At 62.2% G+C, this 26,692-nt stretch overlaps 10 protein-coding genes across 10 annotated transcripts in view; 3 read left to right on the top strand and 7 right to left on the bottom strand.

Annotated features, from left to right (window-relative positions):
• Positions 1-2,048, bottom strand: part of F751_1314 (hypothetical protein) — a gene marked incomplete at both ends in the record, with an annotated part of 4,107 nt that extends 2,059 nt beyond the window's left edge. Inside the window, 4 exons of the mRNA XM_011401806.1 lie at positions 577-758; positions 1,080-1,433; positions 1,602-1,907; positions 2,001-2,048. Of these exons, the coding sequence (XP_011400108.1) occupies positions 577-758; positions 1,080-1,433; positions 1,602-1,907; positions 2,001-2,048 (890 nt within the window). The remainder of the gene's footprint in view (positions 1-576; positions 759-1,079; positions 1,434-1,601; positions 1,908-2,000) is intronic.
• Positions 2,049-2,367: 319 nt separating this feature from the next.
• Positions 2,368-3,283, top strand: F751_1313 (Proteasome assembly chaperone 2; the record flags this gene model as incomplete). Its single annotated transcript, XM_011401805.1, has 2 exons — positions 2,368-2,706; positions 2,906-3,283. The coding sequence occupies 2 exons, from the start codon at positions 2,368-2,370 to the stop codon at positions 3,281-3,283; spliced, it is 717 nt and encodes a 238-aa protein (XP_011400107.1).
• A 622-nt stretch (positions 3,284-3,905) lies between these two features.
• F751_1312 (Purple acid phosphatase 15) lies at positions 3,906-7,860 on the bottom strand (the record flags this gene model as incomplete). The annotated part of the gene is made up of 12 exons (XM_011401804.1): positions 3,906-3,988; positions 4,249-4,481; positions 4,673-4,728; positions 4,853-4,899; positions 5,040-5,137; positions 5,306-5,385; positions 5,547-5,672; positions 6,256-6,354; positions 6,607-6,732; positions 6,866-7,020; positions 7,240-7,344; positions 7,572-7,860. The coding sequence occupies 12 exons, from the start codon at positions 7,858-7,860 to the stop codon at positions 3,906-3,908; spliced, it is 1,497 nt and encodes a 498-aa protein (XP_011400106.1).
• Positions 7,861-8,745: 885 nt separating this feature from the next.
• On the bottom strand, positions 8,746-12,752 carry F751_1311 (Purple acid phosphatase 15; the record flags this gene model as incomplete). Its single annotated transcript, XM_011401803.1, has 13 exons — positions 8,746-8,828; positions 9,134-9,366; positions 9,558-9,613; positions 9,737-9,783; positions 9,918-10,015; positions 10,172-10,251; positions 10,421-10,546; positions 10,849-10,963; positions 11,117-11,262; positions 11,510-11,635; positions 11,764-11,918; positions 12,136-12,240; positions 12,467-12,752. 13 exons carry the CDS (start codon positions 12,750-12,752, stop codon positions 8,746-8,748), a joined length of 1,656 nt encoding a protein of 551 aa, XP_011400105.1.
• A 685-nt stretch (positions 12,753-13,437) lies between these two features.
• On the bottom strand, positions 13,438-17,338 carry F751_1310 (Purple acid phosphatase 15; the record flags this gene model as incomplete). Its single annotated transcript, XM_011401802.1, has 10 exons — positions 13,438-13,568; positions 13,733-13,821; positions 13,954-14,354; positions 14,538-14,584; positions 14,794-14,891; positions 15,063-15,112; positions 15,246-15,371; positions 15,869-15,958; positions 16,152-16,277; positions 17,084-17,338. 10 exons carry the CDS (start codon positions 17,336-17,338, stop codon positions 13,438-13,440), a joined length of 1,413 nt encoding a protein of 470 aa, XP_011400104.1.
• A 545-nt stretch (positions 17,339-17,883) lies between these two features.
• F751_1309 (Copper-transporting ATPase PAA1, chloroplastic) lies at positions 17,884-22,067 on the bottom strand (the record flags this gene model as incomplete). Its single annotated transcript, XM_011401801.1, has 8 exons — positions 17,884-18,114; positions 18,537-19,211; positions 19,413-19,433; positions 19,781-19,898; positions 20,118-20,211; positions 20,426-20,720; positions 21,505-21,919; positions 22,027-22,067. The coding sequence occupies 8 exons, from the start codon at positions 22,065-22,067 to the stop codon at positions 17,884-17,886; spliced, it is 1,890 nt and encodes a 629-aa protein (XP_011400103.1).
• Positions 22,068-22,406: 339 nt separating this feature from the next.
• F751_1308 (hypothetical protein) lies at positions 22,407-22,586 on the bottom strand (the record flags this gene model as incomplete). The annotated part of the gene is made up of 1 exon (XM_011401800.1): positions 22,407-22,586. The coding sequence occupies one exon, from the start codon at positions 22,584-22,586 to the stop codon at positions 22,407-22,409; it is 180 nt and encodes a 59-aa protein (XP_011400102.1).
• Positions 22,587-22,603: 17 nt separating this feature from the next.
• Positions 22,604-24,260, top strand: F751_1307 (hypothetical protein; the record flags this gene model as incomplete). The annotated part of the gene is made up of 3 exons (XM_011401799.1): positions 22,604-22,626; positions 23,393-23,830; positions 24,068-24,260. 3 exons carry the CDS (start codon positions 22,604-22,606, stop codon positions 24,258-24,260), a joined length of 654 nt encoding a protein of 217 aa, XP_011400101.1.
• Positions 24,261-24,857: 597 nt separating this feature from the next.
• Positions 24,858-26,458, top strand: F751_1306 (Patatin-like phospholipase domain-containing protein 1; the record flags this gene model as incomplete). Its single annotated transcript, XM_011401798.1, has 4 exons — positions 24,858-25,140; positions 25,373-25,729; positions 25,913-26,064; positions 26,243-26,458. 4 exons carry the CDS (start codon positions 24,858-24,860, stop codon positions 26,456-26,458), a joined length of 1,008 nt encoding a protein of 335 aa, XP_011400100.1.
• On the bottom strand, positions 26,261-26,476 carry F751_1305 (hypothetical protein; the record flags this gene model as incomplete). The annotated part of the gene is made up of 1 exon (XM_011401797.1): positions 26,261-26,476. One exon carries the CDS (start codon positions 26,474-26,476, stop codon positions 26,261-26,263), a length of 216 nt encoding a protein of 71 aa, XP_011400099.1.
• Positions 26,477-26,692: the final 216 nt, after the last annotated feature.

Here is a 26,692-nt window from a genome sequence, read left to right as displayed (position 1 = left end):
CGCTGGCGCGGGAGGCGGCGGCGGCCGCGCTGTCGCGTGAGGCCGTCGTGGCCGCCAGCTGGCGCAGCAGCTTGCTGGCCGTGTCCTCCGCCGCCTCCAGCTTGGCCTGCAGCGCCTCCAGCTCGCCCCCGGCCTCTGCCTGCAGCTCCTCCAACGCCGCCTCCGCCTCCCGCACCGCCTCCTCCAGCTCGGACTGCAGCCTGCGCTCCGCGGCGGCGGCCGCGGCGGCCGCCGCCGCCGCGTGCCGCCGCTCCTCCGCCAGCTCGGCGCCCGCCTCGGCCAGCCGGGACTCCGTCTCGGCCAGGGCCGCACGCAGGCGGTCCAGCTCGGCGGCCGACTCGCTGCGAGAGTTTGGAGGGGCGGTTTGGGGGGCGGTGGTGGGGAGGGGTGAGCTGGGAGGTGCAGGGAGGGTGTAAGATACCTGTGTGCAGTTTGGCAGGGCCGCCTGCACACAGGACAGGGATTCCTGCCAGAGCACTGCACTCACACAATGCCGCCAGTTTGTGGTACCGGCATCGCTGCATCCTGCTGCTGCCCATCGAGTATCCTGGTTCCCCTCCCGGACCCCCAGCGCACGTCACGGCCGCCTCCAGGTCGAAGGCCGCCTTCATAGCCTCAGCCTTGGCCTCCCCCTCGCTCGCCAGTAGGGCCTCCAGCTCCGCGTCCCTGGCCTGCAGCGCCGCCAGCGTCACGGCCTGCTCGTCGCGGGCCGCCTGCAGCGCGGCGCGCAGCGTCTCGCACTCTGCCTCCGCCGCAGCCTGGTGACAGGGAGTCCATGCATGGGTGAGTGCGTGTTGTGTTGTGTGGATTTGGTGGTGGGCCCGGTCGACTCCGGTGTCTCGCAAGACAGCATCAGGATCGAGCCCCTTCTGTCCTCACCCTCCAATAAAAACAGAACCATGACGCGACCCCTCCCGACCAAAAGGAAACCCCACTCAGTCACCCCGCCGTCACCTCACCAGGCTGCGCTGGGCCTCAACCAGCCGCTGCTCCGCCTCCGCGCCCCCCCGCCCCGCGGCGGCCAGGGCCTCGTCCCTCGTTTTGGCCGCGCGCTCCAGCTCGGCGCGCGCGATGGCGACGTCGGCCCGCAGCGCGCCCTCGCGCGCGGCGGCAAAGTCAAGCTCCGCGCGCAGGGCCGCCAGCTGCTCCTGGCTGCGGAAGGCCTCCTCGTTGGCCTCCTCTTGCAGCGATAGCTCGCCCGCCGACACTGCGGCCGAGGAGGCGGCCAGGGCCTCGACCTCCGCCTGCCGCGCGGCCAGCTCCGCCTCCAGCCGTGCGCGCTCCAGGCGCAGTGCCTCGGTCTGCTCCGTCAGGTCCACCAGCACGCGGTTGGTGGCGGAGTTCAGCTCCTGTCCCACCGCGGCGCGGGACTGCAGCGCCTCCGTGCTGCCTTCCAGCTCGGCAATGGCGGCCTTGGCCGCCGACAGCGTGTCCTGCGCGCCGAGGAAAGGGCGGCGCAGGGTGTGGGTGTCAGGCAAGTGGGGGAAGCGGCGGTGGTGGGCTCAAGAGACGATGAGGCGTGCGTCAGGTGGACAAGAGTGAATGGACACTGATGGAGTTACAGAATGCCTGAGAGAGACAGCCATGACACATCCATATACCTGGAGACGCGCGTTCTCTTGGCGCAGCCTGTCCAGCTCCTTGAGCTGTTGAGGTTGCAGAGGTCCGGCAGCGGACCCCACCACCCCCGAATCCTGAGTATCCGTCCGCATGAGCGTGAGGGTAGATGGCGGGTCGACAGGCTCGTGGCTCTCACCGCAATCCGTGTCCCCCAACAGACTGGCCGTTTCCACCGCGCTGTGCATGGACTCGGCGCGTCCTGTCAGAGGGCCGTCCCGCGCACTCGCTCCGACCGAGCCGGTCCCGCTCGTGCTGCTCGTGCGCGACAGGCTGAAGGCCCGGGACATCTGCGAAGAGGGCAGCGAAGCCAGGTGAGACGGTGGGAAAACATTAACAGTCCTTCCATGTAGAGATTGCAAGTTTTCGCCACCGCCGCGCACCGTTTTCTTCAGCTTCCGAAAGCCCGACTTCGGCTTGGGCTCGGTCATGGACGTTGGAAGAGGCCGGCGCTCTGATAGAATAGGTCACGTCCGGCGTTGCTGGACACACAAACCACTTCCCGGCCCTGCAGCATCCGAGGTCCAAAGCTGGACTTCGCGAGGGGAAGTTTTGGCGCGACTTGCAGATTATTTGCCCCAGCAGTTCAAAATGGGGATTTTCGTATGGTTCGATTTGAGAAAGTGGGGAATCAAACTTTGCGCCCAGCAGGGGGTGCGAGGGGTTGCATGCAAGTGTATCCCCATCATTCCCTGCAATGCAATTCCCCTACCAGATTCTTTATATACATCCATGTGAATCGTAGCGGCGATGGAGTTTTGGAGTCACTCCCACGATGTCTCCATCGTGGGTTCGACGCTGGTGATCCCGGCCGTGACCGTCGCCAGCCTGGGCCAACTCGCCCTAGACGTGCTGATCGAGACCCAGCAGGCAGACAAAATCGGCAATCTACATCATACTGCCTTGCTGCCCTGTGCCGGATCCAAGTCCTTCGATCACGTGAAGGACGCTGGTCCCGCCCTGGCCATGGAGGTGTACAGGTCAGGCGACCTGGTCCTCCTCCAGCAAAGGGCGCCGGTGGCTGCCGGGTGTCAGTCGCACTTTGCACAGAGCATCGCGTCCTGGGCTCAGGAGCAGGGGGTGGCACAGGTGGGACAATGGCGCACAGGTTGGGATTTGGGAGCAGCTGTCGTGTGCCTTACAGCCGTGCTCCCTGCATCCGCTGCAGGCCTGCAATCCCTTCTGGTGCTTCCCTTCAATGCATTGAACCAGGCATGAGAGCTCAGGCGAGTGGCTCTCTGCCCATCCGCTGCGGCCCTGCACCCACTCTTTCCCTCCCCCGCCTCAGGTACTGCTGCTGGGGGGCCTGGATGCCACGCTCCGCCGCGGCGAGCAGCTGGACGGCGCGCAGCAGCTGCGGTACTGGCAGGCGGGCGAGGGCGTGCTGTCTGGGGCGCTGCACGCGGGCGCGGTGCCCCCGCTGGAGGAGTCGTGGTGGGAGGAGCAGGCGCTGCGGGAGTGGAGCCTGCCGCCCTGGCCACTCGCGGCCGCCTGCGCCGACCTGGGCCTCCCCGTCGCCGCCCTGCTGCGCTTTGCTGCCGAGGGCAACAACGCCGCCGATGCCGTGGAGCTGGCGGGGGCGGCGGCTGAGGCGCTGGGGCTGGCAGCACGGGACCTGCGGACGCCGTCGACCTGGCAACACGTGTTTGGCGTGCCGCCACGGTGAGGGGCGGCGGGGATGTGCCTGTGTGGAAGGGGCTCTGGCCCAGCTCGTCGCGGTGGGTATGAAGCGCAGCGCGACGATCATTCCAGGGGCTCAGTCCTCGGATGGGCCCCTCTGTGGCCAGGCTGGGTGCTCATGTGCTTCATCGAGCATCTGTACCTCTGCCGGGATGGGCACCCGGGGATCCCTCTTCGTCCCCATGCGGCGCTGCCTTATCGTGGTGCGCGGTTTGTTGCCATCGTATCAACGCACCACCAACGTTCTTGATTCCTGAGGGGAAGGCCCACAACCCTGCTGCGAGCCTTGGCACCCTCCTGCTGCACCCCTCAACTTGCAAAAGTCTGACACTCAAAAGGGGTAAGGATGGTGGGGGTCAGGAGCAGTGCTGGGTGCTGAGGTGTCGGTGACGAACCACCCGCAGCTGGAAGGAAGTTTTGGCCAAGGATGGATGGTTTTCCAGCATCACAGACTAGGGGTCAGGTGAGCCGGGGACTGGCAAGCAATACCTTGTCAGTGGGGGAAAGGCCTGTGGCACTCCGGTCATTTGCAGGTCACCCCTTTATTCTACTGATGTTGGTTTTCAGTGCAGGCAGGCGTGTGCCGCCTCCTCCCTGGATCCAGCATGTCAGTCGGCCTTGTTGTTGAGGCCCTCGACCGGGATTCCGCAGTTCTCTGGGTTGCGGACCAGGATGACCTCATCAGCAACGGCTGCAGCAAGGGACCGAGTGAGGGGTGGCTCAATTGCGGAATGTGAATCCTGATTGCCATACATGGCAGTGGGAAAGCTTTGGCCGAATCCCCTCCACCCCAGCAGGACGTCTGGGGCGAGCAAAGTTCAGCAGCCATGCACAGAGGTGGGACTTCGCGGGTCGTGGCAAGGTGGGCAAGGGCAGCCGTCCATACCAGGGAACCCCGAGACTACAACCCAGCCCTCTCACCCCTCCAACCCTCCACCCAAGTCAGCTCACATGTATCGGCGTCCTGGTTGCGGTACCAGGCAAAGCGGGCGTGCGTGTCATCCAGGAACTCGAGCATGGAGTGCCCAAAGGACGGCTCCCTGAAGGCGGACCACTCAGGCTGGGAGGTGGGGCAATACTCGCCGTCGTAGAGCAGCTGGTTGCAGACGTCAGGCTGGTAGGTGGGTCCGCGCTGGGGCACGGAGGGGCAGTAGCCCGGGTAGTCGACAAAGGTTGCTGCGAGGCTGAGCGCAGCGGGAAGGAGGGGGAGGAGGGGGTTTGAGCTTGCAGATCGGGAGAATCCATTGCCACGATGCTGCGGGCTCCTCCCAACCTGTGGCTCTGATCACAGCCCCATCCCCAGCACAGATTTGCCGCAAGCGGTGCACAGACCGAGCTGGGAATGGCGACGGTCAGCAAATCCAAGCACACTCACTCTTCGATGTTGCCGCCGTCCCCCAGGGTGAGATGCACGGGGCCACACTCGTCCAGCTGTGTTGCGAGAGGACAGGAGGAGGTGGGGGTTGAGCCGGGAGGTCCCTGTGGTCCGGTCGCCCTTGGTGCGAGTTGGGAACTCAAATCTGACGCACAGCCCCCCAAGCATCCTGCCACTCACGGTGTTGTTGTAGACGGGGAAGGTGCGCTCGTAGGCATGCACGTGACCTGAGTGGGGAGTGGGGCGAGCAATCCATCACCAGGTTGGTCTCAGCCAGGTTCCAGCTTGGGTGCACACCTTTGACACCTAGCACACAGACCACGACGCTACCCAATCTGCCTGGGCAGGAGGGAGATCCATCCCTCACCGTTGAACACGAGGTCGACGCCATTCTCGTAGAGCAGCGGCTCCATCGCCAGCCTCTGGCAGTTGGCCTCCTGCCAGTGGGCTGAGTAGGACGTGTACCTGCGTCATGAATGGAAACCGCGGTCAAGAGCACATGGCAGCTGGCAAACGGCAAACTCTGAGGCTGAAGATCCTGCACTAATCCTCCCTGCTCTGGGTGCCGGTTGCATGCCATGGCCTGGCACTCGACTAGTGGCACTCCTGCCCACATGCAAGACACGGTCATACCAGGGGGCATGGAAAGTCACGATGAGCCAGGGCGTCTCCGTCCTGTTGACGCTTGCCAGATCAGCAGCCAGCCATTGGTACTGCAACCGAGGAGGAGAATGATAGGGTGTGGCATTTTGCCCACCCAGAGTTTGAGAAAGCTCAGCCTCATCATGGATGCGGAGAGAGATGATGAAAACGTGCATGAGAAACTCAGTCTCTGAGGCCAGTCCTGAAGCTGGCAAAGAGAGTCTGGACCCACTTGAGGGGATTCCCGGTCGTAGTCAGCATAGGAAGTGATGAAGGCAATGTGGGCAGGGCCGACATTCACAGAATACCAGAGTTTGTCGTCGCTGCCGCTGGCCTCATGGTTGGGCGGGTAACGGGCCTGCTCATGGGATGTGGAAGGGATGAACCGGAGCCCCCAAAGGCAAAAACCCCGAGGTAGACATCAGCCGTGGGGCATGGCTCCAATAAGAGGGCTGACACGAACCACTGGGTCAGGGTAAATGCTCCGTGTGTTGCCTGAAATTGATGCTCAGCCTGTGGCTGTGAAAGCAACCTGCCACTCCTCGAGTCTGCCTCGTACTTAAGCCCACCACCCACACACAGAAGCTGCGTCAAACCCAGTTACATCCACCGCCCCCCCTGCACCCACCCTGTACGACACAAACTTGCGACCATCGCTCTGGGGCTCCATTTCGTGATTTCCAACGGTGAACAAGAATGGGACGGATGAGGTCACAGGCTCTGCCAGGCGTCCCCATGTGTCCCTTCAGAGATTGGGCGGCGCATATTGTCCACAGGGTATCAGTAAAGGAAGGCTGAGGGGCTCCTGGAGAGGGAGGTCCCTCGCTCCACGCTTTGCACCACCCACTAGATACCAGGATGATTCTTCACAAGATCTGCACCCAACCAACTCACCAGCGTGGCTGGAAGGTCCCATGATCAACATAAAAGGGAACCCAGACGTTTTCTCCAGGGTATGAGATATTGAAGTTCGAGGGGTACAGCGTCCCATTGGACTCGTAGTTGTCGGCATAGGTCAGATCGCCCATGATCAGGGCCACCTACGAGGGGGGATAAGTAGCTTCAGCCCATGTCCAATGCATTTGGGCGAACCTCAAACAAGTGAGAGGCTGGCAGCAATGCAGAAGCTAGGTGATCCCTCGTCACCATTGGCATTGCAATCGCATGTTTGATCAACAAAGCGCATGAAATTTAGAGTCTTGATGGGTTTATGAGGACTCGTGTGCGCAGGGAAGTCGATCCAAACCCAGGAGCGTGATCCTGGTGACCCCGCCAAATCAAACGTGCAGCACCTGGGGCTTGCTGGCTGCGAGGTGGTGGAAGGTGTCGGAAGAGTTGTAGGTCTGGCCCACATCCCCAATGAGGCCCATGCGCAGGGGGTAGCTTGGGCCGGCAGGAGGGGTGGTGAAGCTGAACTCCTGCAAGCCAGGCGTGGAGCCAGGGGTGTGTTGGGAGGTGCTCTCCATTCCATCGCCTGGATAGGGTGTGCCAATCAAAAATTTGGCTCTCTTTGCACATCTTGAAAAGGGGCGCGCTTGCAGAGAACAATACCTTGCTCCAGTACTGGGTCTTCAGATCTCCCACACGATAGAAGTAGGTGGTGTTGGGGCGGAGGTCCTCGGCGACTACCGAGTGCAGCTTGGGGCTTGTATAGTTCATAGCCCCCTTGAAGCCATAGTGGATGTAGTCGTAGCGGGTTGAGGTTCCTGCACGGGTAGTGCCGAGGAGGCCGCCATCATGTATGGGGGACAGACTGACTGAAGCAGACCGTTGTATTGGACAAGGGATGAGTGTGCGCCCTCATCTTGGGTCAGGCGCAAGGCTTGAGCCTCCGTTGCCCCCCAAATCACTGCAGGAGAGCGTTCTATGCCATCGTAACGTGAAAAAGGTCCAGTAATAGTGCGCGTGCATCCATCGCTTCCCACCTCCCAGGACGACAGTGTATGCGCTGGGCGCAAGTCCCAGCTGCACATTGCTCGTGCTGCTGTCAGGATACCCCTCCAGGAATCCGTAGCCGGTCTGGGATTGGCCTGCGCGTTGAGATTGTGCTCTAGACTAGTAAAATCAGTCCTAAGCTAGACCCTCACCCTCGGAGAACGACGCCCATGGCCGCCCCACCCATCAGCTGGAGGTGGGCACTCCGCAGGGGTCGCTCCGGTTGAGCGCGGCGATTCTTCAGCCGGACTCCGCAATCCGCTTCCGCGAGCTTGCTCCATGCAGATGCAATCCCCGATGCTGTACACAGCGGCGCCCTCACCTGTAACCCAGCCGAAACGAACAGAGGTGGGTCCATAGTAGGTGACACTGACTTGTTCCGGGTACCCCTGCAGGGCAGGCTGCAGGCGGGGGTCGGAGGCGGGGAGGTCGGGACTCCCCCTCAGGATGCCGCTGGGCGAGGTGTCCGACCAGTTGTACTGAACAGTCTCTGGAATCATGCTGACTGGGCCACCGTCCACCGTGGTCAGCTCGATCATGGTGCGGGCCGCCGCGAAGGGCAAGAGCACAAAGGCGCACAAGAGCGCGCTGGCCTTGCCAGCGCCACTCATCGTGCTGAACTTTTATTGTGTGTTTGTTGGCGTTTTAAACCTAAACATGGACTGAAGCACCGAAATGACAAGGTACGGTTCATGAAGGATCTACGTCGTAGGAATCCGGTGCCAGCTCACATTTCGCCGGGGAATATGCTCGAAAGGGGTAACATCCGGGTTTTTCTTGAGTAGGTTGACCTTCCTCCGGTATATCTTTGAACCCACTCAAAGCCACGTCCCAAACGTCTACGTTCCCCATCGGGTTCTGATTGGTACCATGTTTGTGAGCACTTTTGCCCTGCCGGTCTGTCTGCGCGCCGCGAGCACTTTCTTGGCTGCTGTTTGGCTCGTCGACACGATCTGCGGCCGTCCGTCGCACAATTTCTCGGTGCAGCTTTGTCCTCCGTGCAATGTCAACATTTCTTCAGAACAAAGCAAGCTCCCCAGCACCTTTCTCTATCACTGAACTGAACACGGTCTTTCCCACGTGATAGGCATGATCCGAGGGCAATCTTCCTACCACTGACACGCATTGCATGGGAAGGAGCACTGATCATGCCGCCCGGTGACCCCCTCGTCTACTGATGCTGCACCTCCCAGATTGCAAAAGTCTGACACATGGAAAAGGTCAAGAGCATGTGTTCTGGTGGAAGCATTTCAGAATGCAACTGTCTATGCATCAAACCGTTCAGCAATGGGGGTACTATCAAGGTAAGGGGCGGGGAAGGGGTGCAGCACACCAGACTGCATTTCGAATGAGGTAGGCTGGCAAGATGGGACCCTAGGAAGTTGCAGCACTGGAGCTTGATAGCACATCAGTCACGTGCAGGTCATTCCTTGATTCTTCAGAAGTTGGTCTTCCGGGCGGGAGGCGGGTGGGGCCTCCTCACTAGATGCAGCCTGTCAATAGGCCTGGCTGTTGAGACCCTCCAGCGGGATCCCGCACTCCTCTGGGTTGCGGACCAGAATGACCTCATCAGCGACGGCTGTAGTAGGGTAGCATGTACGAAAGGACTTGGTCGCAGGAGGTCCGGTACTGAGAGAGGAACCTTCGGTCAATACGCCTCCACCCTGCAGGAAACCCTGGGGTAAACACCCCAAGACCCAGCAGGAGCCCCCGAATTTCATACCCTATTGCCCACCAAAACATCTCAAAGTCCATCATCCGCGGTCATGCTCAGAGGTGAGGGTTCACCGCTCGTGGCGATGTGCAAGGGTCAGCCATCCAGACCAGGGGTGGCCCATCTCTCGACCACAGCTCCCCACCTCACCCCCACCCAAGTCAGCTCACATGTATCGGCGTCCTGGTTGCGGTACCAGGCAAAGTGCGCATGCGTGTCGTTCAGGATGTCAAGGACGGAGTGCCCAAAGGACGGCTCCCGGAAGGCAGACCACTCGGGCTGGGAGGTGGAGCAGAACTCGCCATCGTAGAGCAGCTGGTTGCAGACCTCTGGCTGGTATGAGGGCCCATGCACAGGCACTGCGGGGCAGTAGCCTGGGTAGTCAGCAAACACCGCTGCGAGCCTGAGCACCAAAGGAACGTGAAGGGGGGCGCGTTTCAGTGATCAGGCTTGTCGCACTTGCACCACACATCCATGGCAGGTAATGACAGGATGATGAGGTCAGTTCCTATCCCCACCCATCGATTATTTACTGCAAGCAGTGAACAGGGTGAGCTGGGAATGGTAACGGGCAGCCAACAGAGGCACACTCACTTCTCAATGTTGCCGCCGTCACCCAGAGTGAGGTGCACGGGCCCACAGTCATTCAGCTGTGTTGCAATAGAGAAGAAAGGCAGTGAGTCGTGACCAGATAACTCCTTGCGACTCTTGCGCGCAAAGATCCGTCAGAAGATTTGGATCTAGTGCTCAGGCCCCACCGCCCTGCCACTCACGGTGTAGTTGTAGACGGGGAAGGTGCGCTCGTAGGCATGCACATGACCTGAGGGTAGAAGAGGGTGGGCGTTGGGCGAGGAGCTGGGTGAGGGGATGTCTCGGCAAGACAGGGCACGGTGAGGAGCCGCCTCGCAGATACCACGCAGCCCCTTTGCTCCTTTCAAGACACCTTGCTCTCACCGTTCAGGACAAGGTCGACGCCATTCTCAAAGAGCAGCGGCTCCATTGCAAGCCTCTGGCAGTTGGCCTCCTGGTAGTGGGACCGGTAAGATGTGTACCTGCATGGTTGGGAAACGGGATCCTCGATGCACAGGGGTAGTGGCTAGGGGCGGCTGGGACCCGCGGGGCTCGGCATTCTGGTCGCCTTCCTGCCCCCAGTGATACGAGGCATTCGAGCGCAGGCACTCCCGCTCACACACACGACTCGCGCGCACCAAGGGGCATGGAAGCCAACGATGAGCCAGGGCGTCTCCGTCCTGTTGACATTTGCCAGATCAGCAGCCAGCCACTTGTACTGCAGGTGCTCCGGTGAATGGGAACAGTGTGACATCGTCTCAGCCAGGAACCTGAGCGCTCCACTCACCCTTGCACAGGATGCCGCAATGAGATGCAACAGGATCCGACGCAAAGGTTAAAGTGCCAGAGGCCAGCCTTGAGATTGGTGCACGGAAAGCCAGCCCCACCTGAGCAGAATCCTGGTCGTAATCAGCATAGGAAGTGATGAAGGCGATGTGGGCCGGGCCGACATTCACAGAGTACCAGAGGGCATTGGAGCTGCCGCTGGCCTCGTAGTTGGATGGGTACCGGGCCTGCTCATGTGTGTGGGGGGGGTGGAACACAGGAGCTGTGAGGGTCTTTGAAGAATGATACACCGGTCAGCCATCAGCGATAGGGCAAGGCTCTGAGGGGGAGCTGCCCACAATGTCGAGAAAATCAGGATACATCTTTCCTTGATACTCACAGTGCAGCACGGCATGCCGACGAGAGTGAGACACTCCCAACCTTGGGGGTCAAACGCACATCAACCCCCTCACGTCGAGGACACAGCGTCTCGCATTCCCCCCTTTTCCATCACCCCCCCAGGTCATCCAGCATTCCCTTTGGCACCCACATTGTAAGAGACAAACTTGCGTCCATTGCTCTGGGGCTCCATTTCGTGGTTTCCAACGGTGAACAAGAATGGAACGGATGAGGTCACAGGCTCCGCCAGGCGAGCCCACTTGTCCCTGTGGGGAATGGGAAGCATTCTTTTGTCGAAAGAGAACCAGCTAGACGAGGCTCTGACCATTGCAAGAATTGGCGTGTCCTACTCCATGCTCTGGCAATGTACACTCCATCTCCAGGATGAGTACTCACACACTCCAACTGCAGTGGCTCACCAACGGGGTTGGAAGGTTCCGTACTCAACATCGAAGGGAATCCAGATGTCCTCTCCAGGATATGAAATGTTATTGTTCCAGGGGTACAAGGTCCCGTTGGCCTCATAGTTGTCAGCATACGACAAGTCGCCAATGAACAGGACCACCTGTAAAGAAGCTAGCGTGGTGTGAGTACTTGCCCTAGGCCTCGGGTTGGCTCTGGGACCAGTTGCCGGCTGGCATGAATGTGGGAGCCGTGGCAACCCTCATCACCACTGTCAGTGTAATGATGTTTCCAATTTATACAGCTCTTGAATATGCGTATCCAGATTCGGCATACCCACTCATGCGCACATGGTTTTTGGTACCATCCCGCGAGCTGACCCCAAGGAAACACTGAACAAACCGCAGCACCTGGGGCTCGCTGGCTGCCAGGTGGTTGAAGGTGTCGGACGAGTTGTCGGTCTGGCCCACATCCGCAACGAGACCAAATCGGAGGGGGTAGCTTGGCCCAGCTGGAGGGGTGGTGAAGTTGTACTCCTGCATGCCAGGCGTGGAGCGTGATGTGTTTTGAAGCTTTCCCCTTGATGCCTCGATAGGATGGGTCAATCAACTGCCAGATCCTTTCACTGATCCTGACCAGGGTTCCACATGCAACACATAGATACCTCGCTCCAGTACTGGCTCTTAAGATCCCCCACACGATAGAAGTAGCTGGTGTTGGGGGTGAGGTCCTCGACAACCACAGAGTGCAGCTTGGGGCTCGTATAGTTGAGCGCGTTGGAGAAGCCGTAGTAGATCTGGTCGTAGTGGGATGAGGTTCCTGCAAAGACAGCGAGGATGGGATACCCATTTAGATTGGGAATGGCAATCAATGACGAGCACACTGTGCGGCAGGTTCAGTGGCTGGTGAGAATTTTGATTCTAGGGCACACACAAAGCGCCTGGAGGCTGTCGAGCCTAATGGCAGAAGCTTGCTCGCCACTGCAATGTCTGAACAAGCTTTGCACACTGTGCACGTGCACACACCAGCTCCACACCTTCCAGTACGTCCGTGTATGCGCTGGGCGAGAGTCCCAGCTGCACATTGCTCCCGGTGCTGTCATGGAACCCCTCCAGGGCTCCGTATCCGGTCTGAGCTTGGCCTGTGTGTAAAGGGCATGTGGATGCATCGCTGGAGCGGTCATGTACCACACCCATTCATGTTTGTGTGCGACCCCCATGGTTGGCTGCATCAGGTGGAGGTGGGCACTCCGCAGGCCGCTCCGGCCAAGTGCCGCATCCCTTCGACAGGGACTCTGCACCCCACCATACTAAACTATGCCAGATGCCGAAACCCTTCCCAGAAATTGGGCACAGCGACGCCCTCACCTGTAGCCCAGCCGAAACGAACAGAAGTGGGGCCGTAGTAGGTGACGCTGACCTGCTCCGGGTAGCCCTCCGGGGCAGGTTGCAGGCGAGGGTCGGATGCGGGGATGTCGGGAGTCCCCCTCGCGATGCCGCTGGGCGAGGTGTCAGACCAATTGTACTGAACAGTAGATGGGATCAGACTGACTGGGCCATCGTCTACCGTGGTCAGCTCGATCATGGAGCGGGCCGCCGCAAAGGGCAGCACAATGGCACACAGCACCACGCCGATGATACCAGCACGACCCATCGTGCTGGAGTTCAGAGATGCAATTGGTTTTTATTTTGAACCCAGTTTCACTTCGGAGGATTCAGCCGACTAGACACGGTTCTTGAAGGGCTCAATTCCTGCACATCGCTGCTTCGCTGGGGTAGAATATTCGAACAGGATGATCAAGATCCCGGGCATCTTTCACCATCATGGCCCGCTAGATTCCCACATTACAACACGTTCCGAGACTCGGAACGTCCGCCTGGGTTGCTTTAAGTCGCGATATTGTACCTTCAGTTTGGCTGCGTGCCGTAAGGGCATCCTTGGTAATGATTTGATTCTTGGAACTATGTACGGGCGTCAGCTTCGTGGAGAGGATCCTATATTCCTGCTGTACAAGGTTATCTGTTAAGGCGCAGCCCTTACAACATGGAGGCTCCAACTCGACGACCAATTCTGTCTAACCTCTTGGAGATCTGTGATGTGGAGGTGATCCCCACCGAACGCTAAGACTGTACTGCGTCGGCACCCTCGATTTCCAGCGTCCGAGCGCCTCGGCTCGTTGGATCAAACTTGTGATCATTGGGGAAGAATCTCCACAGGATCTCTTGGCATTGGAAGCTAAACAGCTTCTCTCGGACAACAATTCGTTGGGCAGGCTATCTATACACTTGATGTGATGCACGTGTAAACTATGGCTTTGCTTTGAACATCCGCCACGCACTCAGGCCTGGGCAATGGCGCCTCCTCCGACTGGTAATGCCTGGGACAACCCGATGTCCGCCGACGACCCAGCACGCGGCCTCATGCCGCACTTGTCAGGACGCCTCCTGAAGACGACCTCGTCTGCCACCACTGCATGGAATGGTTGAAGGGCTGGGAGTCAGCTATGGACCTTGAACATGCACGAGTGCAGCTTCCAGGCACGTGAGCTGTTCTGATCTGGGGCACGCAGAAGAACAGCACCGAGCACGCCATCAGGCCAGCTTTCGGTGCAACCTCAACCTCCATGCCCGCACCCGACAGGGGGTCGGCATTGCGCTTCCATTGAAACAGGGCGTGCGTGTCGTTCAGGATGTCCAGGGTTGCATGCCCAAACGAGGGCTCTCTGTGGGGAGGGACGGGGGAGAGTGGTGCCCGCGCTGACCAGGAAAGGATCATCACGAGCAGTCCACCGCCCATTGACCTTTCACCCCTGCCACGCAATTTCCTGGCATGCACACATGGCAAGGCCCCTCACCGGAAGGCCGACCAGGCTGGCTGCATGAGGGAGCAGTAGCTGCCATTGTAGACATTCTGGGGGCAAAATTCCGGCTGGTAGCTGGGGCCATGATCGAAGATGGGGGGGCAATGACCTGGTGTGTCAGCAAAGACAGCATTCAGCCTGGAGGGTGGGGCGGGAAAGAGCTGACGGCGGAGCAGTGGGGGTTGTTTGAGCAGACCAACAAGGAAAGTGTGAATGATCGCAACAAGCGGCATGCGTCTGCATGAACGGCGGCATGTCGAGTCAGCACCTTCCTCCTCACTCCCCAGCCCTGCCACATACTTTTCGATGTTGCCGCCGTCCCCCAGGGACAGATGGACAGGGCCGCAGTCGTCCCTCTGCATTGCCAGGGAGGCGGTGTGGGAGGATGGGTGGGGCTGGAGAAGGGAGGGATGGGGACACGGGTGCTGCATGGAATGCCCCACTGCTGCGTGCCTCACTGCTGAGAATGGTCTTCGGCCAGGCAGCTGGGCCATGCATCCTGCTGGACGGCCCGCTGCAAACTCCCCAGGGCCCATGCGGGGGTGCACGCAAGGTGCCCCACCACCAGACACCCTCACCTTGAAGTCAAAGACCGGGAAGGATCGCTCATAGGCATGCACATGACCTGGGAGCCCAGGGTGAGCCATGTGAGGACTATCGTGCTGAACCTGCCCTGACTTTCAACCGACCGCGATACAAACAGCGACTTGCGCGCCCTGGCGCTCCGAGAGGGACTCGGTACATCTTCCCATCGTGCGATGTCACGATGCCAGGTCCAATGTGATACGCGTTTCTTCCCCCCATGCAGATCGGCCCACACCTCCTGCTCCTCACCATTCAGCACAAGGTCGACGCCATACGAGTACAGCAACACCTCGGTTGCGAGCCGGTGGCAGTTGGCCTCGTAGTAATGAGCGGCGTATGACGTGTACCTGGTGAAAAGGAGGAGGGTGCTTGAAGCAGGGTTATCGCACCACGAGCCAGAGTCTGCAAATGACTCGCAGACTACTGCCGCCACAGCCCCTGTCAAAAACATGCATGAGGACCAACTCCACGGCCACCGTCCTTCCCACCATGGCGCATGGAATGCTGCAATGAGCCACGGTGTCCTCTGCCTGTCGACCGACGCCAGGTCCCTCTTCAGCCAGTCATGCTGAGTTACGGGGTGCGGGCGTACGGTCTGCAGTCATCATGTCGCCCAAGAAAGCACTGGTGCCAAGCGACCCCATCACACCTTGCACGTACATTCGGCGCTGCAGACCGGTCAGTCCCTCCCCCCGTCACACCTGCTCTGTGCCCTCGTCATAGGGCGCATAGGATGTCAGGAAAACCACGTGCACCGGGCCGACATCGTGGGAGTGCCAGAGGGGGCTCGCACTGCCGCTTGCCTCGCTGTTGGCTGGAAAGCGCGTCTGCACCATCGGAGTGGCATGCCACGAGACTGGCATGGGCGCATGATGGATGCAGGCCGGGGGCTTGCAAGCAGCGGCATCCTGCACCGTGTTCGCCACACAATGCAGTGGTCCTCCTCCCCGTGAACCCCACCATCGGACGGCATGCATCAAACACCCTCGGCATGCCGCCTGTCATGACCGGTCCTGCTCCCCAGCTCACCGTGTACGATGCGAATTTTGTGCCGTCGGTCTGAACCTCTATCTCATGGTTGCCGGGCGTGGCCAGGAATGGCACGTGTGAGACGAGGGGTGTCACCAGCCTTCCCCACATGTCCCTGCAGGGCCAGGTGGTCGCTCAGTACAGGTGACAAAGCATGTTCCGCTGCATGCCCAGCAGCAATTTGATCCAGGAAAGGGTACGAGAAGGTGCCAAACCACATGGCATCGGGCGTCGCCAATCCAGTATCGATGCCCACTCACCAGCGAGGCTGGTAGGTTTGGGGGGGGGTCCACACAGGGGGCGTGACGTTGAGGACCCAGGGGAACAGGGTTCCAGTGGTGAGGTAGTCATCAGAGTAGGAGAGGTCACCCATATGGAAGATTACCTTGGTGGCAAGGGGAGGGATGTGGTGTAGGGAATGAGATCCCTCAATATTGGGAGCCCCTGGGCGGAGCTCATGGACGCTGCACGCAGATGGCCTCTGAAAAGCCAAGTAAGCATCAGGGTGAGCACCTACTGCACAAATAATCTGCTCAACAAGTTCAAGGAGTTCATTGTAGTTGGCCCCATCCAGGTACCTGGGGACGATCCTCCTTCAGCCGCTCATACGTGGTGGAAGAGTTGTAGGTCTGCCCAGTATCAGCAATGAGGCCAAGCCGGAGTGGGTAGCTTTTGCCTGCCGGCAGCGTCTCAAATGAGTACTCCTGGGTGCGGGGAAGGAGAACAGGCAGCTGGAGACATGTGTTGAACTGGGCAATGCATGCTAGGCGATGGAGCACACCAGCCCTGATGGTTAGACAAGCATTCAAATGCATGTGCCATTGCCAAGCTCTCAACCCAGCAGCTCATACTACCTCGCTCCAGAGATTCCTCCCAAGGCCTCCAACTCGGTAGTAGTACCGAGTTCCAGGGTCGAGTCCATTGGCTATTGCCGAATGGATGTGAGGGCTGGTATAGTTCTGCGCTCCCTCATAGTTGTAGGCCTGCGTGTATCGCTTGACAACACCTGCATTTGGCAATGTGTGTGACACATGACTTTTCAACGGGTGCACAGGTATGCTGTGCAGAGAGCTGAGCAACATTAATAAATGGCTTGAATTGTTCCACAAGGTTTTGATCTGAACTTTTAAAGAAATACAGAGGTTGCTGCTGAACATTAAAAGCCGATCTTCTGAAGTCAGACATACCTATTGCTCTGTGCCTATACTTCCCGCTAGACTTTCCATACTTGACAACGCTGCTTGCCCGATACTCTTTTGACTCTGCTCCTGTGCTGAGGCTTGAAGTTCCTGTAAATTTGAAAGTGAGATGGGGAAAAGTTCTTGTGCGTGCCAACCTTACGCTATCCATATCGGCAATGCAGACACCAACACCCAGCCCAGACATGTGTTGCTGTGATGTCGGCACACAGCACCGCATCTCAGTGCATGCCCATTGCATAATCTATCCCTCCCCAGCCCTCTGCCCCCTTCCCATCTTGCAGCCTACCTGTGACCCACCCAAACCTCACGGATGTGGATCCATAGTACATGAGGCTGATCTGCTCTGGGAATCCCTCCTCTGCAGGCTGGAGCCGGGGATCAGAGGCGTCGATGTCCATGGTGCCTCGCATGACGCCGCTCTTACTGGTGTCGGACCAGTCGTAGGGCACGGTGTGGGGCTGGGGGTCAACAGGGCCTCCATCGGGCCGCAGGGTCTCGATCAGCGTCCTGGCATCGGTGAGGGTGCCGAGGAGAATCCACGCGAACGCGAGGCACCTCAGCATGACTTTAATGGGTAATTCAGGAACAACTTATAAGATTAAGGATGTGAACACTTCGAAGTACAGCGACGTCCTCACGCATGGAGAATTGTCCTCCGCTAGGTTTCGGTGTTGAGTGCTGTCAGTGCGATCTGGGACCCCTCCACGCGCTCTGCCACGGTTCCCAGGGAGGTTGGGAATGCGGCATAGATCAGGGGATGTCGGACGAGGAAGGGATAGTGAGGAGTTCGCTATAGCTTTTGCCGAGCACTTCAATCAGGTCTGGCACCGAGACGTGCCTATGGCACGTGGCTGCCAAGGAGGGTTTGAGCTCTCTTCATGATTGTAGATGCCTTTCAATCGCCACAGCATGGTGTCTCTTCCCCCGGATGTACGCAGCAGTCGATGAAGACCTCATAGTAATTAGACAATCGGCGTAGCAATTCATCAGAGGATGAGACACCAGCAGGAAGACCTTCTCTTCCACACTTGCTCCGGCAAAGCGGAACAAGCCTGGCAGCTCCAGGGGGCCAGTCCTCCGCCTTCCCACCACGCGCTGTGGCGGGGCATCAGGCCGAGGCCTGACTGGCGCTCAGCTCCTTGGCATCGGGAACAGCGGTCCTCTCCCTGCCGGCATCTTGGGCGCCGTGCCGCGCCAGGCGCTCCACCTCTGGCTGGAGGAGCAGAGAATTAGTCATCACCGCTAGCGAGCTGATGCCCATGAAGGCGCTGGAGATGGAGGGTGTCAGGGCCAGCCCGGTGAGTGGCAGCAGGGCTCCCGCCGCCAGAGGGATGCCAATCTGCAGGTGTGGGATCGGACATGGAGAGTATAGAAATCTGGGACTGGGAGGACTGGGTGGGGGGCATGGCGAGCAGCTGCGCCGCAATCTGCAGCACGCTGCCAGACACGGCTGTCGGAACAGCTTGGAGCATGCCCAATCCCTTGCGGGCCTCGCGACGGCAGCAACGTGCGCTGCGACGAGTGCCTTGTATGGGATGGCAAGGCTCCAAGGCACCATGAAGAATCCCATTGCGTTCAGAAACCCAGGGCGCCCTGTCTCCGGCATCCAAGGCCACCACTCCCCACGACGAGCTTCCATCAGGGACTGAAACCCCTTGTTCCCCGCCCGGCCCCCCGCCCCCCCCGCCCCAAAGAACACAATATACTCTCTTCTGACACACAAACCCACCCACCACACACACACACACACACAACCCACACCAGGTTGTAGCCGAAGGCCCAGGCCAGGTTCTGCCTGATCTTGCGCAGCGTGGCACGGCCCACCCGCACCACATCCACCACCTGGGCGGGGCTGTCCCCCAGCAGGACGACGCCGGCGACGTCGGCGGCAGCGCCCACCCCGCCCGCCATGGCCACGCCAACGTCGGCGGCGGCCAGCGCGGCAGCGTCGTTCACGCCGTCGCCCACCACGGCCACGCGCGCGCCGCCGGCGCGCAGGCGCGCCACCAGCTCGGCCTTGCCCGCAGGGCTCACACGCGCGTGCACGTCGGCGGGGGCGATGCCCAGGCGCGCGGCGGCGGCCGCGCAGGGGCCGGCCCCGTCCCCGGACACCATGAGCACGGCCAGGCCGAGGGAGCGCAGCGCGGCCACTGCGCCGCGCGCCTCGGGCCGCACCTCGTCCGCCAGCTCCAGCGTGCCCAGCGCGCCGCCCTCCAAGCTCACGTGCACCACGGCGTGAGAACCTGTGTCAGGTGATGGCGGTGCCGGCGAGTGCGACGAACGCATGCTCGGGTCGCCGGCGTGGACGCCCCGGGGCGCGGCGCCGACGCCCTCCTTTGCCCCGCTCTCCCCCTCGTCGCCCAGCGCCCAGCGAGCGCTGCCCACGGCCACGAGGCCGTGGCCCTCTACGTGCGCGCGCACGCCCGCGCCCGGCTCCTGGACCAGGCCCGAGGCGGCAGGCAGGCCGCCGCCGCCGCCCGCGGCCTCCACCACCGCGCGCGCCAGCGGGTGGCTGCTCCCGGCCTCCACCGCCGCGGCCAGGGTGAGGAGCAGCGCAGGGGGCACGCCCGGCGCGGGGCGCGTGGCCACCAGGCGGGGGCGGCCCCGCGTCAGCGTCCCCGTCTTGTCAAACACCACCGTGTCGATCCGCGACGCGGCCTGGCGGGGGATTGGGAGTCGGGGGGGTGTGTGGAGTGGGCAGGAGGGGTAAGAGGGGTGGGGGGGGGGCCGCAGGGCTGAGCTTGGGGAGGCAGAACCGAGCACATCACATCCCGGGCCAATCGGAGCGGCCCACGTCGGGGCTGCGGTGCGTGGCGCACGAGTCGGAGCGGGCGAGGGCGAGGACACCACCGGCCGGCTCATGCAGAGGCCACGAGGGACCTCCCCATCCAACCCGCATCCTACCTGCTAAAGTAATCGTCGCATCCCCCCTCGTCACCACACATCTCCCCTTCCCCCCTCACACACTGCAACAGAAACGAGCAAGCCCGCCCCCCCCCCCTCACCTCCAGGATGTCGCCGCCGCGGATGAGCAGGCCGTGGCGTGCGGCGGCAGAGCTCCCCACCAGCACGGCGGTGGGCGCGGCCAGGCCCAGCGCGCAGGGGCAGGCCACGACCAGCACGCTGCAGGCGAGGCGGAGGGCGAGGAGGAGGGCGGGCCGCGCGGCGCCGGCCGGCGCGTGAGCGGCCACGACGCGCGGGAACAGGGCCGCGCCGGGGCCCGCCCAGAAGGCCAGCGTGGCGGCCGAGGCGGCCATGACGCCGTAGCAGAAGCGCCCCGCCACGGCGTCGGCCAGGCCCTGGACGGGCGCGGCGCGCGACTGCGCGGCCTCGATCAGCGACCCCAGCGCGCCCAGCGTGGTTGCCTCCCCAGCCGCCTCGGCCACCACCACCAGCCGCCCCTCACTGTTCAGCGTGCCCGCCGACACGCGCTGGCCTGGCCAGGGGATGGATTAATTCGATGGGGGGGGGGGGATGGGAGGGGGTTGGTTGGGGTGCGACTCGGGATGGGGGGTTGACGCGGAGGAGCCCCGCCGCGCCCAGACCCATCGTGGAGGCCGCCCGCAGGCCCCGCCTGCATTCCTGCCAGCGGCCTGCCGCCCACATGAATGCGCATCCCCTCGTCCCCCCCAAACACCCTCCAAACACACCCTTGGCCTTGGGCACGGGCATGGCCTCGCCCGTGAGCGACGACTCGTCGCAGGCGGAGCGGCCCTCCGCCACCACGCCGTCCACGGGCACGACGTCGCCCGGGAGAACGACCACGGCGTCGCCGCGCGCGACAGCGTGCGCGGGAACGTCCCGCAGCGACCCGTCGCCCAGCAGCAGGCGCGCGCTGTCCGGAAGCAGGCCCTGGAGGGCCAGCATGTCGGAGGCGGCACGCAGGCGCGCGCGCTCCTCGGCGGTGCGCCCCGCCAGCACCACGCCCAGGAGCATGGCCGGGTCCTCGAAGGCCACGCGCCAGCCCAGCGCCGGCCAGGCGGCGGCGGCGGCGGAGGCCGCGAAGGCCGCGCCCGCGCCCAGCGCCACCAGGCTGTCCATGTCCGGCGAGCCGCGCCCCAGCGCGCGCGCGCCACGCGTCAGTATCCCGCGCCCGGGGCCCAGCGCGGCCGCAAGCGCCAGCGCGGCGGAAACGGGGGGGAGGCCAGCGCGCGGAGCAGCGCGGGCGCGCGCGTGGCACCCAGCGCATGCACCAGGTGGTGCGAGGCGCAGCCCGAGGCCAGCAGCGCGGCAAAGGCGAGGCGCCAGCCGCTGGAGGCGAGGCGCGCCGCGCGCTCCGCGCGCTTCGACTCCAGCGCGCGCGCCGTGGCGCCCCGGGGCGCGCGGCCGCCGGGGGATCGCGCCTCGCGCGGCGTCGCGCGGTATCCCGCCGCCGTCAGGATCTGATGATGGGGTTGGTGGGTTGGGGTTGGTGACAGAGGAGCCAGAGGGCAGGAAGCTGGCAGATGGGGACACCATTTTGTTTGAACATGGTGCATGGCAGCGAGGGCCTGGGCATAGGCCCAGGAAGGAGGGCAGGGGACCGGCTTGCTTTGAGGCAGGATGCCAGTCCACCTGGCCAGTCATAGACGCAGGACGAGGCAGACCCTCCTTGCACCCAGCGCAGAACCCGCAGAGCGCCAGGGCCATCCCAACAATTGCCCCCAAAGCTCACTCCTCCTGCATTCCTCGCAGCGCAGGGCCCAGGCAACACGATGAACCCGCTCACACAGGCAAGCGAAAACCCTACCTGTGCCAGGCTGGCGCCCAGGGCCTCCAGCGCGCCGCCGCCGCCATTCAGAGCTTCGCCCCCGCTCTTCTCAAGCTCGTCAGCCTTGCTGCCGGTGGAACTGTGGCTGGGTGTAGCGAGGCGTACGCGCGCGAGCGCCGTCTCCGTCGCCAGCGAGACGGAGGCGCCGCGGACCGCCGGCTGGTCCTCCAGCAGCTTCCGGACCCGGGAGACGCAGCCGGCGCAGTGCATGCCGTCCACGTCAAGCAGGACCACGTCCTCCCGCGTGGTCCCGGGCGGAGCGGCGGGCGCGTCGCCCTGGCCCGTGGAGGAGGGACTAGGGAGGGGCTGCCTGGAGCCGCGCCAGCCCTTGCCACCCAGGGGGGGCCTGGGCGTCCTGCCGCCCAGACCACCCCCCAGCGACCGGTTCACGACACTGTAGCGGGGGTTGTGCCGTCGAGGGCAGGCCCCAGATGCGGGGGAAGGGCGCACGAAGGGCCGCGAAACATCCGGCCCTGGCCCGGCCTGGGCGAGGGCACGCACCGTACTCCGAGTCCAATGAGCTGGGCATTCCGCCGATACATTATATGTGTAGCACATAGGCTTGGAGAAGATGCTTGCTGCTCCCTGCATGTGCCCCAGGGCAGAGCCCTGCAAACTCCGGACAACCCTGCCCGGACGTCGGCAGACCTAGCGACGAGGGAACTTCATGGCCACGGTGCCCGCGCGATACATGCATGCAACAGCATTACACTTGCCGCATTGTACATGGAAGATGCTTGATTGACTGGCAACCCCTGTAATGCAGCTGAGCTCGGCGATATCTTCAGGGGGGTCTCTGCTAACGGGGCAGGATCGCCCCATTTGGCACCCTGCTGCGCCACCGCAGCACAGCTGGGGTTGTCAAGGTGCGCCCACTTTTGTCACGGACGGAGCTGCAAGCCCAGAGAAGTCTGCCCCTGAACAACATTCGAGCAGGAGTCGTAGGTGACCGCTTTCAGGCATGGCCCATCGTTGTCTTGGCAGGCATCGTATACAGTGACCACTTCAGACAGAACAAGGACGACCCGACACATTGCCGGACAAGTCATGCAGCTGGCCATGATACTAAGCACTTATCATGGATGATGAATTCTGTATCACGTACGACGAGACTACTCAGAAATCCCGAGAAGGCCCGAACACATCGACCCCCCGCCTGTCGTCTCGCCCACTCCAGGTGTGCGCAGGTTTAACGCCGAGCATCGTACATATGCTGGGGGTGCATTATAGGTGGAATTGGAAGTATCGAGTGGCATTGAGAATCCCAAGCACATGTGAGTGTCCCAGGAACGCCTGTACCCGTCTTCAGTTGCCCGACTCCTCACCCCCCTTCATCATTGGCAGGCGCCTGCCGCCTGGAATGGGAGCCAAGACCCTCACGAGGCGGGCCACTCCCCCTCGACTCACAAAACCAAGCAGCTGGAGGCAGAGGTCGACTCCATCCTCCAGCAGCTCACCCAGAACCCCCTCCCAGCACCTGGGAGTGCTGCAGATGGCGGAGCCGGTGAGGAGCCGAGGGGCAGTCGCTTGTCATGAATGATTCGGTTGAGATGCTAGTTTCATTTCACCTCAGTCCTGCAGCACGTTTGGGTAGCGGCCCCACACCTTCCATCCCCTTCCTTGCAGCTCCAAGTGGGGAGCCAGCCGCACAGGACCTCCCTCGGACGCCAGGCGTGCTGAGGGCGGCGGCACCCGGGCAGCCCCCACCCCCAGCCTGGCACCAGACCCCCTCCAGTGCCAGGAGTCGGCTCTCGCTCCAGGCTGCCAGCCTGCCCACCACCGCTGGGAAGTCGCGGAGGAAAGCGCGGACCTCAGTCAAGGCCCACCCCCTGTACGGCAATGGGGCTGCCAAAACCTCCCCCTCCAGCGTCTCGCCGGCCACCGGCGGGCGCAGGGCCGCGCGCTTTGCCATCCGCGGTGGCGAGGGCGCCGCCACGCCCGCGACGGGCCTCTCCAGCCTGCTGGGCGCCGCAGGGCCGGGTCCAACCCCAGGCCGGGCACGGCAGGGGCCTGCCCCCCCCGAAGTCCCCTCCGGCCTGGCGCCGCACCAGCCCGTCTCCCTGGAGCGCTCCTTCATAGCCTCCCTGACCCCGGTGGCGGGGCGAGGCCCCAGCCTCAGCCAGTCCGCGCCGAGGACGGTCGGGAAGGGGCCCGCCACGCTGGCAGGCCGCCTGGCGGCGGCGCAGCGCCGCGCATCGCTGGCCGGGGACCGGCTGCTGCACGGACATGGCGATGCCGCCGCGCTGTGGAGGCTGCAGGTGGAAGCATGCGCTGTGGAGGCGGGCGTCTGGAAGTGTCGCTGCAGGTGATGGGGGTCCCATGTGCGTCCAGAGTGTCTGACCTGGCGTGCCCCTTCGGCTGCGCTGGGCTGGGCGACCGCAGCGGTTGGATCTGGAATCCGGGGATGTGAGCAGAAGCTCCTGCGAGGCAGGGCAGGGAGTGCATACATGCGGGGTCGTGCCATTCAAGCTAGCTTCCAGGAGCCTGTGCCTTGTGATGCTCGTCAACACTATCCCTTTCCAATCACCCCTGTACCAAACAGGGTGGAACAGAGCCCCTGCCCGGCAGAGGCCCCAACACACTGTGTGGCGGTGTTCTCCTGCTCCCTCGCATCCGCCTTTTTGCCCAACCCAGGCTCGACATTTGAAGGCGTGGCGGCGTCGAGGAGCCTGCTGGATGTGCAGGGGTGCGGCCTCGCTGTCCTGCTCCTGACGGCGGTGCGTGCCCTGCCTTGAACCCATGGCCGCACCACCAGACTGCGTGCTGACCCTTGCATGCCTGCATTTCAACCAACAGGCACCTGGGTGCCGTGGGGTTTGCATGTGACCATCGCACGATGTACTCGTGGGACGAACAAAATATACTGTGCTCCACACCTCCCGCCATTGTGGCCAGGGTACACTCGACTACAAGACACATAATGTAACGATGTACGCTGTAGCGATTCTACAATGCATCAGCGCCACCGTTGTGTGTATGTCAAGTAACCTTGCCTGTCCAGCAGGATCCCTGCCTGAAAGGGATGCATAACAACCGTCGGAAGCGCAATGGCGCGTCAGGCTTCCACGCACCTGGGTCGTAGCACCAGGAGGAAGCCAGATACTGCCCATTCGCCTCGATGCATCTGCCGGCCCAGCAGCATTGGCATAAAGACCCATCAAGGATTCAAAGACCCCTTTCTGATAGCCCATTCTCCCTCCAGAGCAGCTCATGGGTCATCGAGTCCTGTGACGCAGCTGCGCGACAAGTGACACCTCCAGAAGACATGCGCCGACCGTAGTGCGCCCATGCCATCTTCAGCATTACATACCCGGACTCTACCCCCAGGCGGCATGACCTCTGTCCTGCATGCTCACGCTGCTTCGAGGGCCTCATGTCGATTGGTGAACGGACGCACCAGCACCGCGCCCGGCCAGTGCAAGGGGCCCAGGCGGCATGGGCAGACCTCCTGGCGCCTGGATGCCGTCAAGTATCCTTTTGCGTCCCTCATACAACAGCTGAAGGGCACCAAGGAGTCGCAGTCCGTGCAGGACGAGCACTACCCGGAAACCACAGGCAGGCCCCAGCCTGACTGCCCCATCATCAGCTGCTGCGGCGGCGGCATCTTCTTCTTCTGTGAGCCAGCACGGGGGCTGGGCAAAGGGTGCATCTGCATGCACTGTGGTGGCACTGGATATAGGAAACAGGCTGCTCCCTTGTGCATTGTTGGAGGCCATCGCTGCTGTTCCGGACATCGGTGCTTACTAGCGATCCAATTTCGCACGCCTCGGCCCCTCGGTCCTCATTGCCTACCTCCACACACACACACACACACACTTGCACACGATTCATCCCCCTCTGACTGCAGGGGAGCTGGGCGTCCTCCTCTACCTCCAGAAGCAATTCGACCTGGGCGGTGTGCAGGTGCGCGGCGCCTCCGCTGGCGCCCTGCTTTCCACCCTGGTGGCCTGCGACGTGGACCTGGAGAAGGCGCTGGCCTCAGCCACGGTGCGCATCCGGCGCGTGGAGGCCATGGAGCGCAAGCTGGGCCTGGTGGGCCTGGCCGGGCAGCTCGTGGGTGACTGGCTGGCCGACCTGCTGCCGGAGGACGCCGCACAGCGCGCCCACCGCCGCGGCCTGCACATCGTCGTGACCGAGGTCCCCTCTTTCCGCCTCACGACCGTCAAGCGCTTTGACTCCAAGCAGGACCTGGTGCAGGCCAATCGTACGTGGGCTGACTGGCTTGCTGGATGGGCGATGGGGGTGTTTATGACGCCAGGGCCAGGGCTTCGATGCAGCAATGGGGCTGCTGCTGCACCCAAAGGTGCCCGCGCCAAGATATGGGGATGTGATCGCCCACCGCATACATGCGCCCAACCTCCTTCCACCCCCGCCCACCTGCCCACAGTGGCATCCACCCACATCCCCTTCTTCACGGACGGCGCCCCATCCTATGACTACAAGGGCCAGCCGTGCATCGACGGCTCACTCTGGGACTTTGTGTTTGCCGACAACTCGGACTACCTGAAGGCGGAGGGTCGAGCGGTCCTGGTTGACTATGTGCGTCTTGGGTTAAGGTTTGGAGACAGGCCGGCTCCCAGGCTGCGGTGGCTGCTGTCGCAATCGAGTCTCTTCATGGTCTAGGCAGGTGCTGGACTCCGCTGTGCAGTCCCCTTTTTTGTTTTCTGGCCACCAAGAATCACTGAAACCCTCCCCACCCTCCACCACGTCGCTCCAGTTCAAGGATGACCAGCTATCAACCAACCGCCTTGACTTTATCCGGCTGGCCAGCCCCGACGAGATCCTGTCCCTGGTCGGGTTCGGTTACCGCTACGCCAGCCGAGCGGACGAGGCGGGCGAGTTCGAGCTGGCACTGGGCAGGCTGCGGCGTAGCCCCCTGTCCCGCCTGGTCAGCGGCGGCTTCCTGCCAGGCTTCCTGTTTGGGAGCGGGTGAGGCATGCAGCCCGAACATAGCAGAGCAGCACAGACAATGCTGCAGTCACCACCAGGAAGAGTAGGGCTCCATGCTGAGCCCCAGTACCTGAGCCAGACTTTTTGCATGCTCAGGCTTTCATTTCATCACGAGAATTGTGCATTACTGTTTTCCCGCTGTCATCCAGGAAGCAGGGCATATTTTTGTACCAGACCTGCTCATGCAGTCGCACGCTTGATCTCCCCCCTTGGTTGC

This window comes from Auxenochlorella protothecoides, assembly GCF_000733215.1.
Source record: "Auxenochlorella protothecoides strain 0710 unplaced genomic scaffold scaffold126, whole genome shotgun sequence".
NCBI lineage: Eukaryota > Viridiplantae > Chlorophyta > Trebouxiophyceae > Chlorellales > Chlorellaceae > Auxenochlorella > Auxenochlorella protothecoides.
Note: the sequence above shows the minus strand (reverse complement) of the source record. Positions and strands in the feature narration are given on the sequence as shown.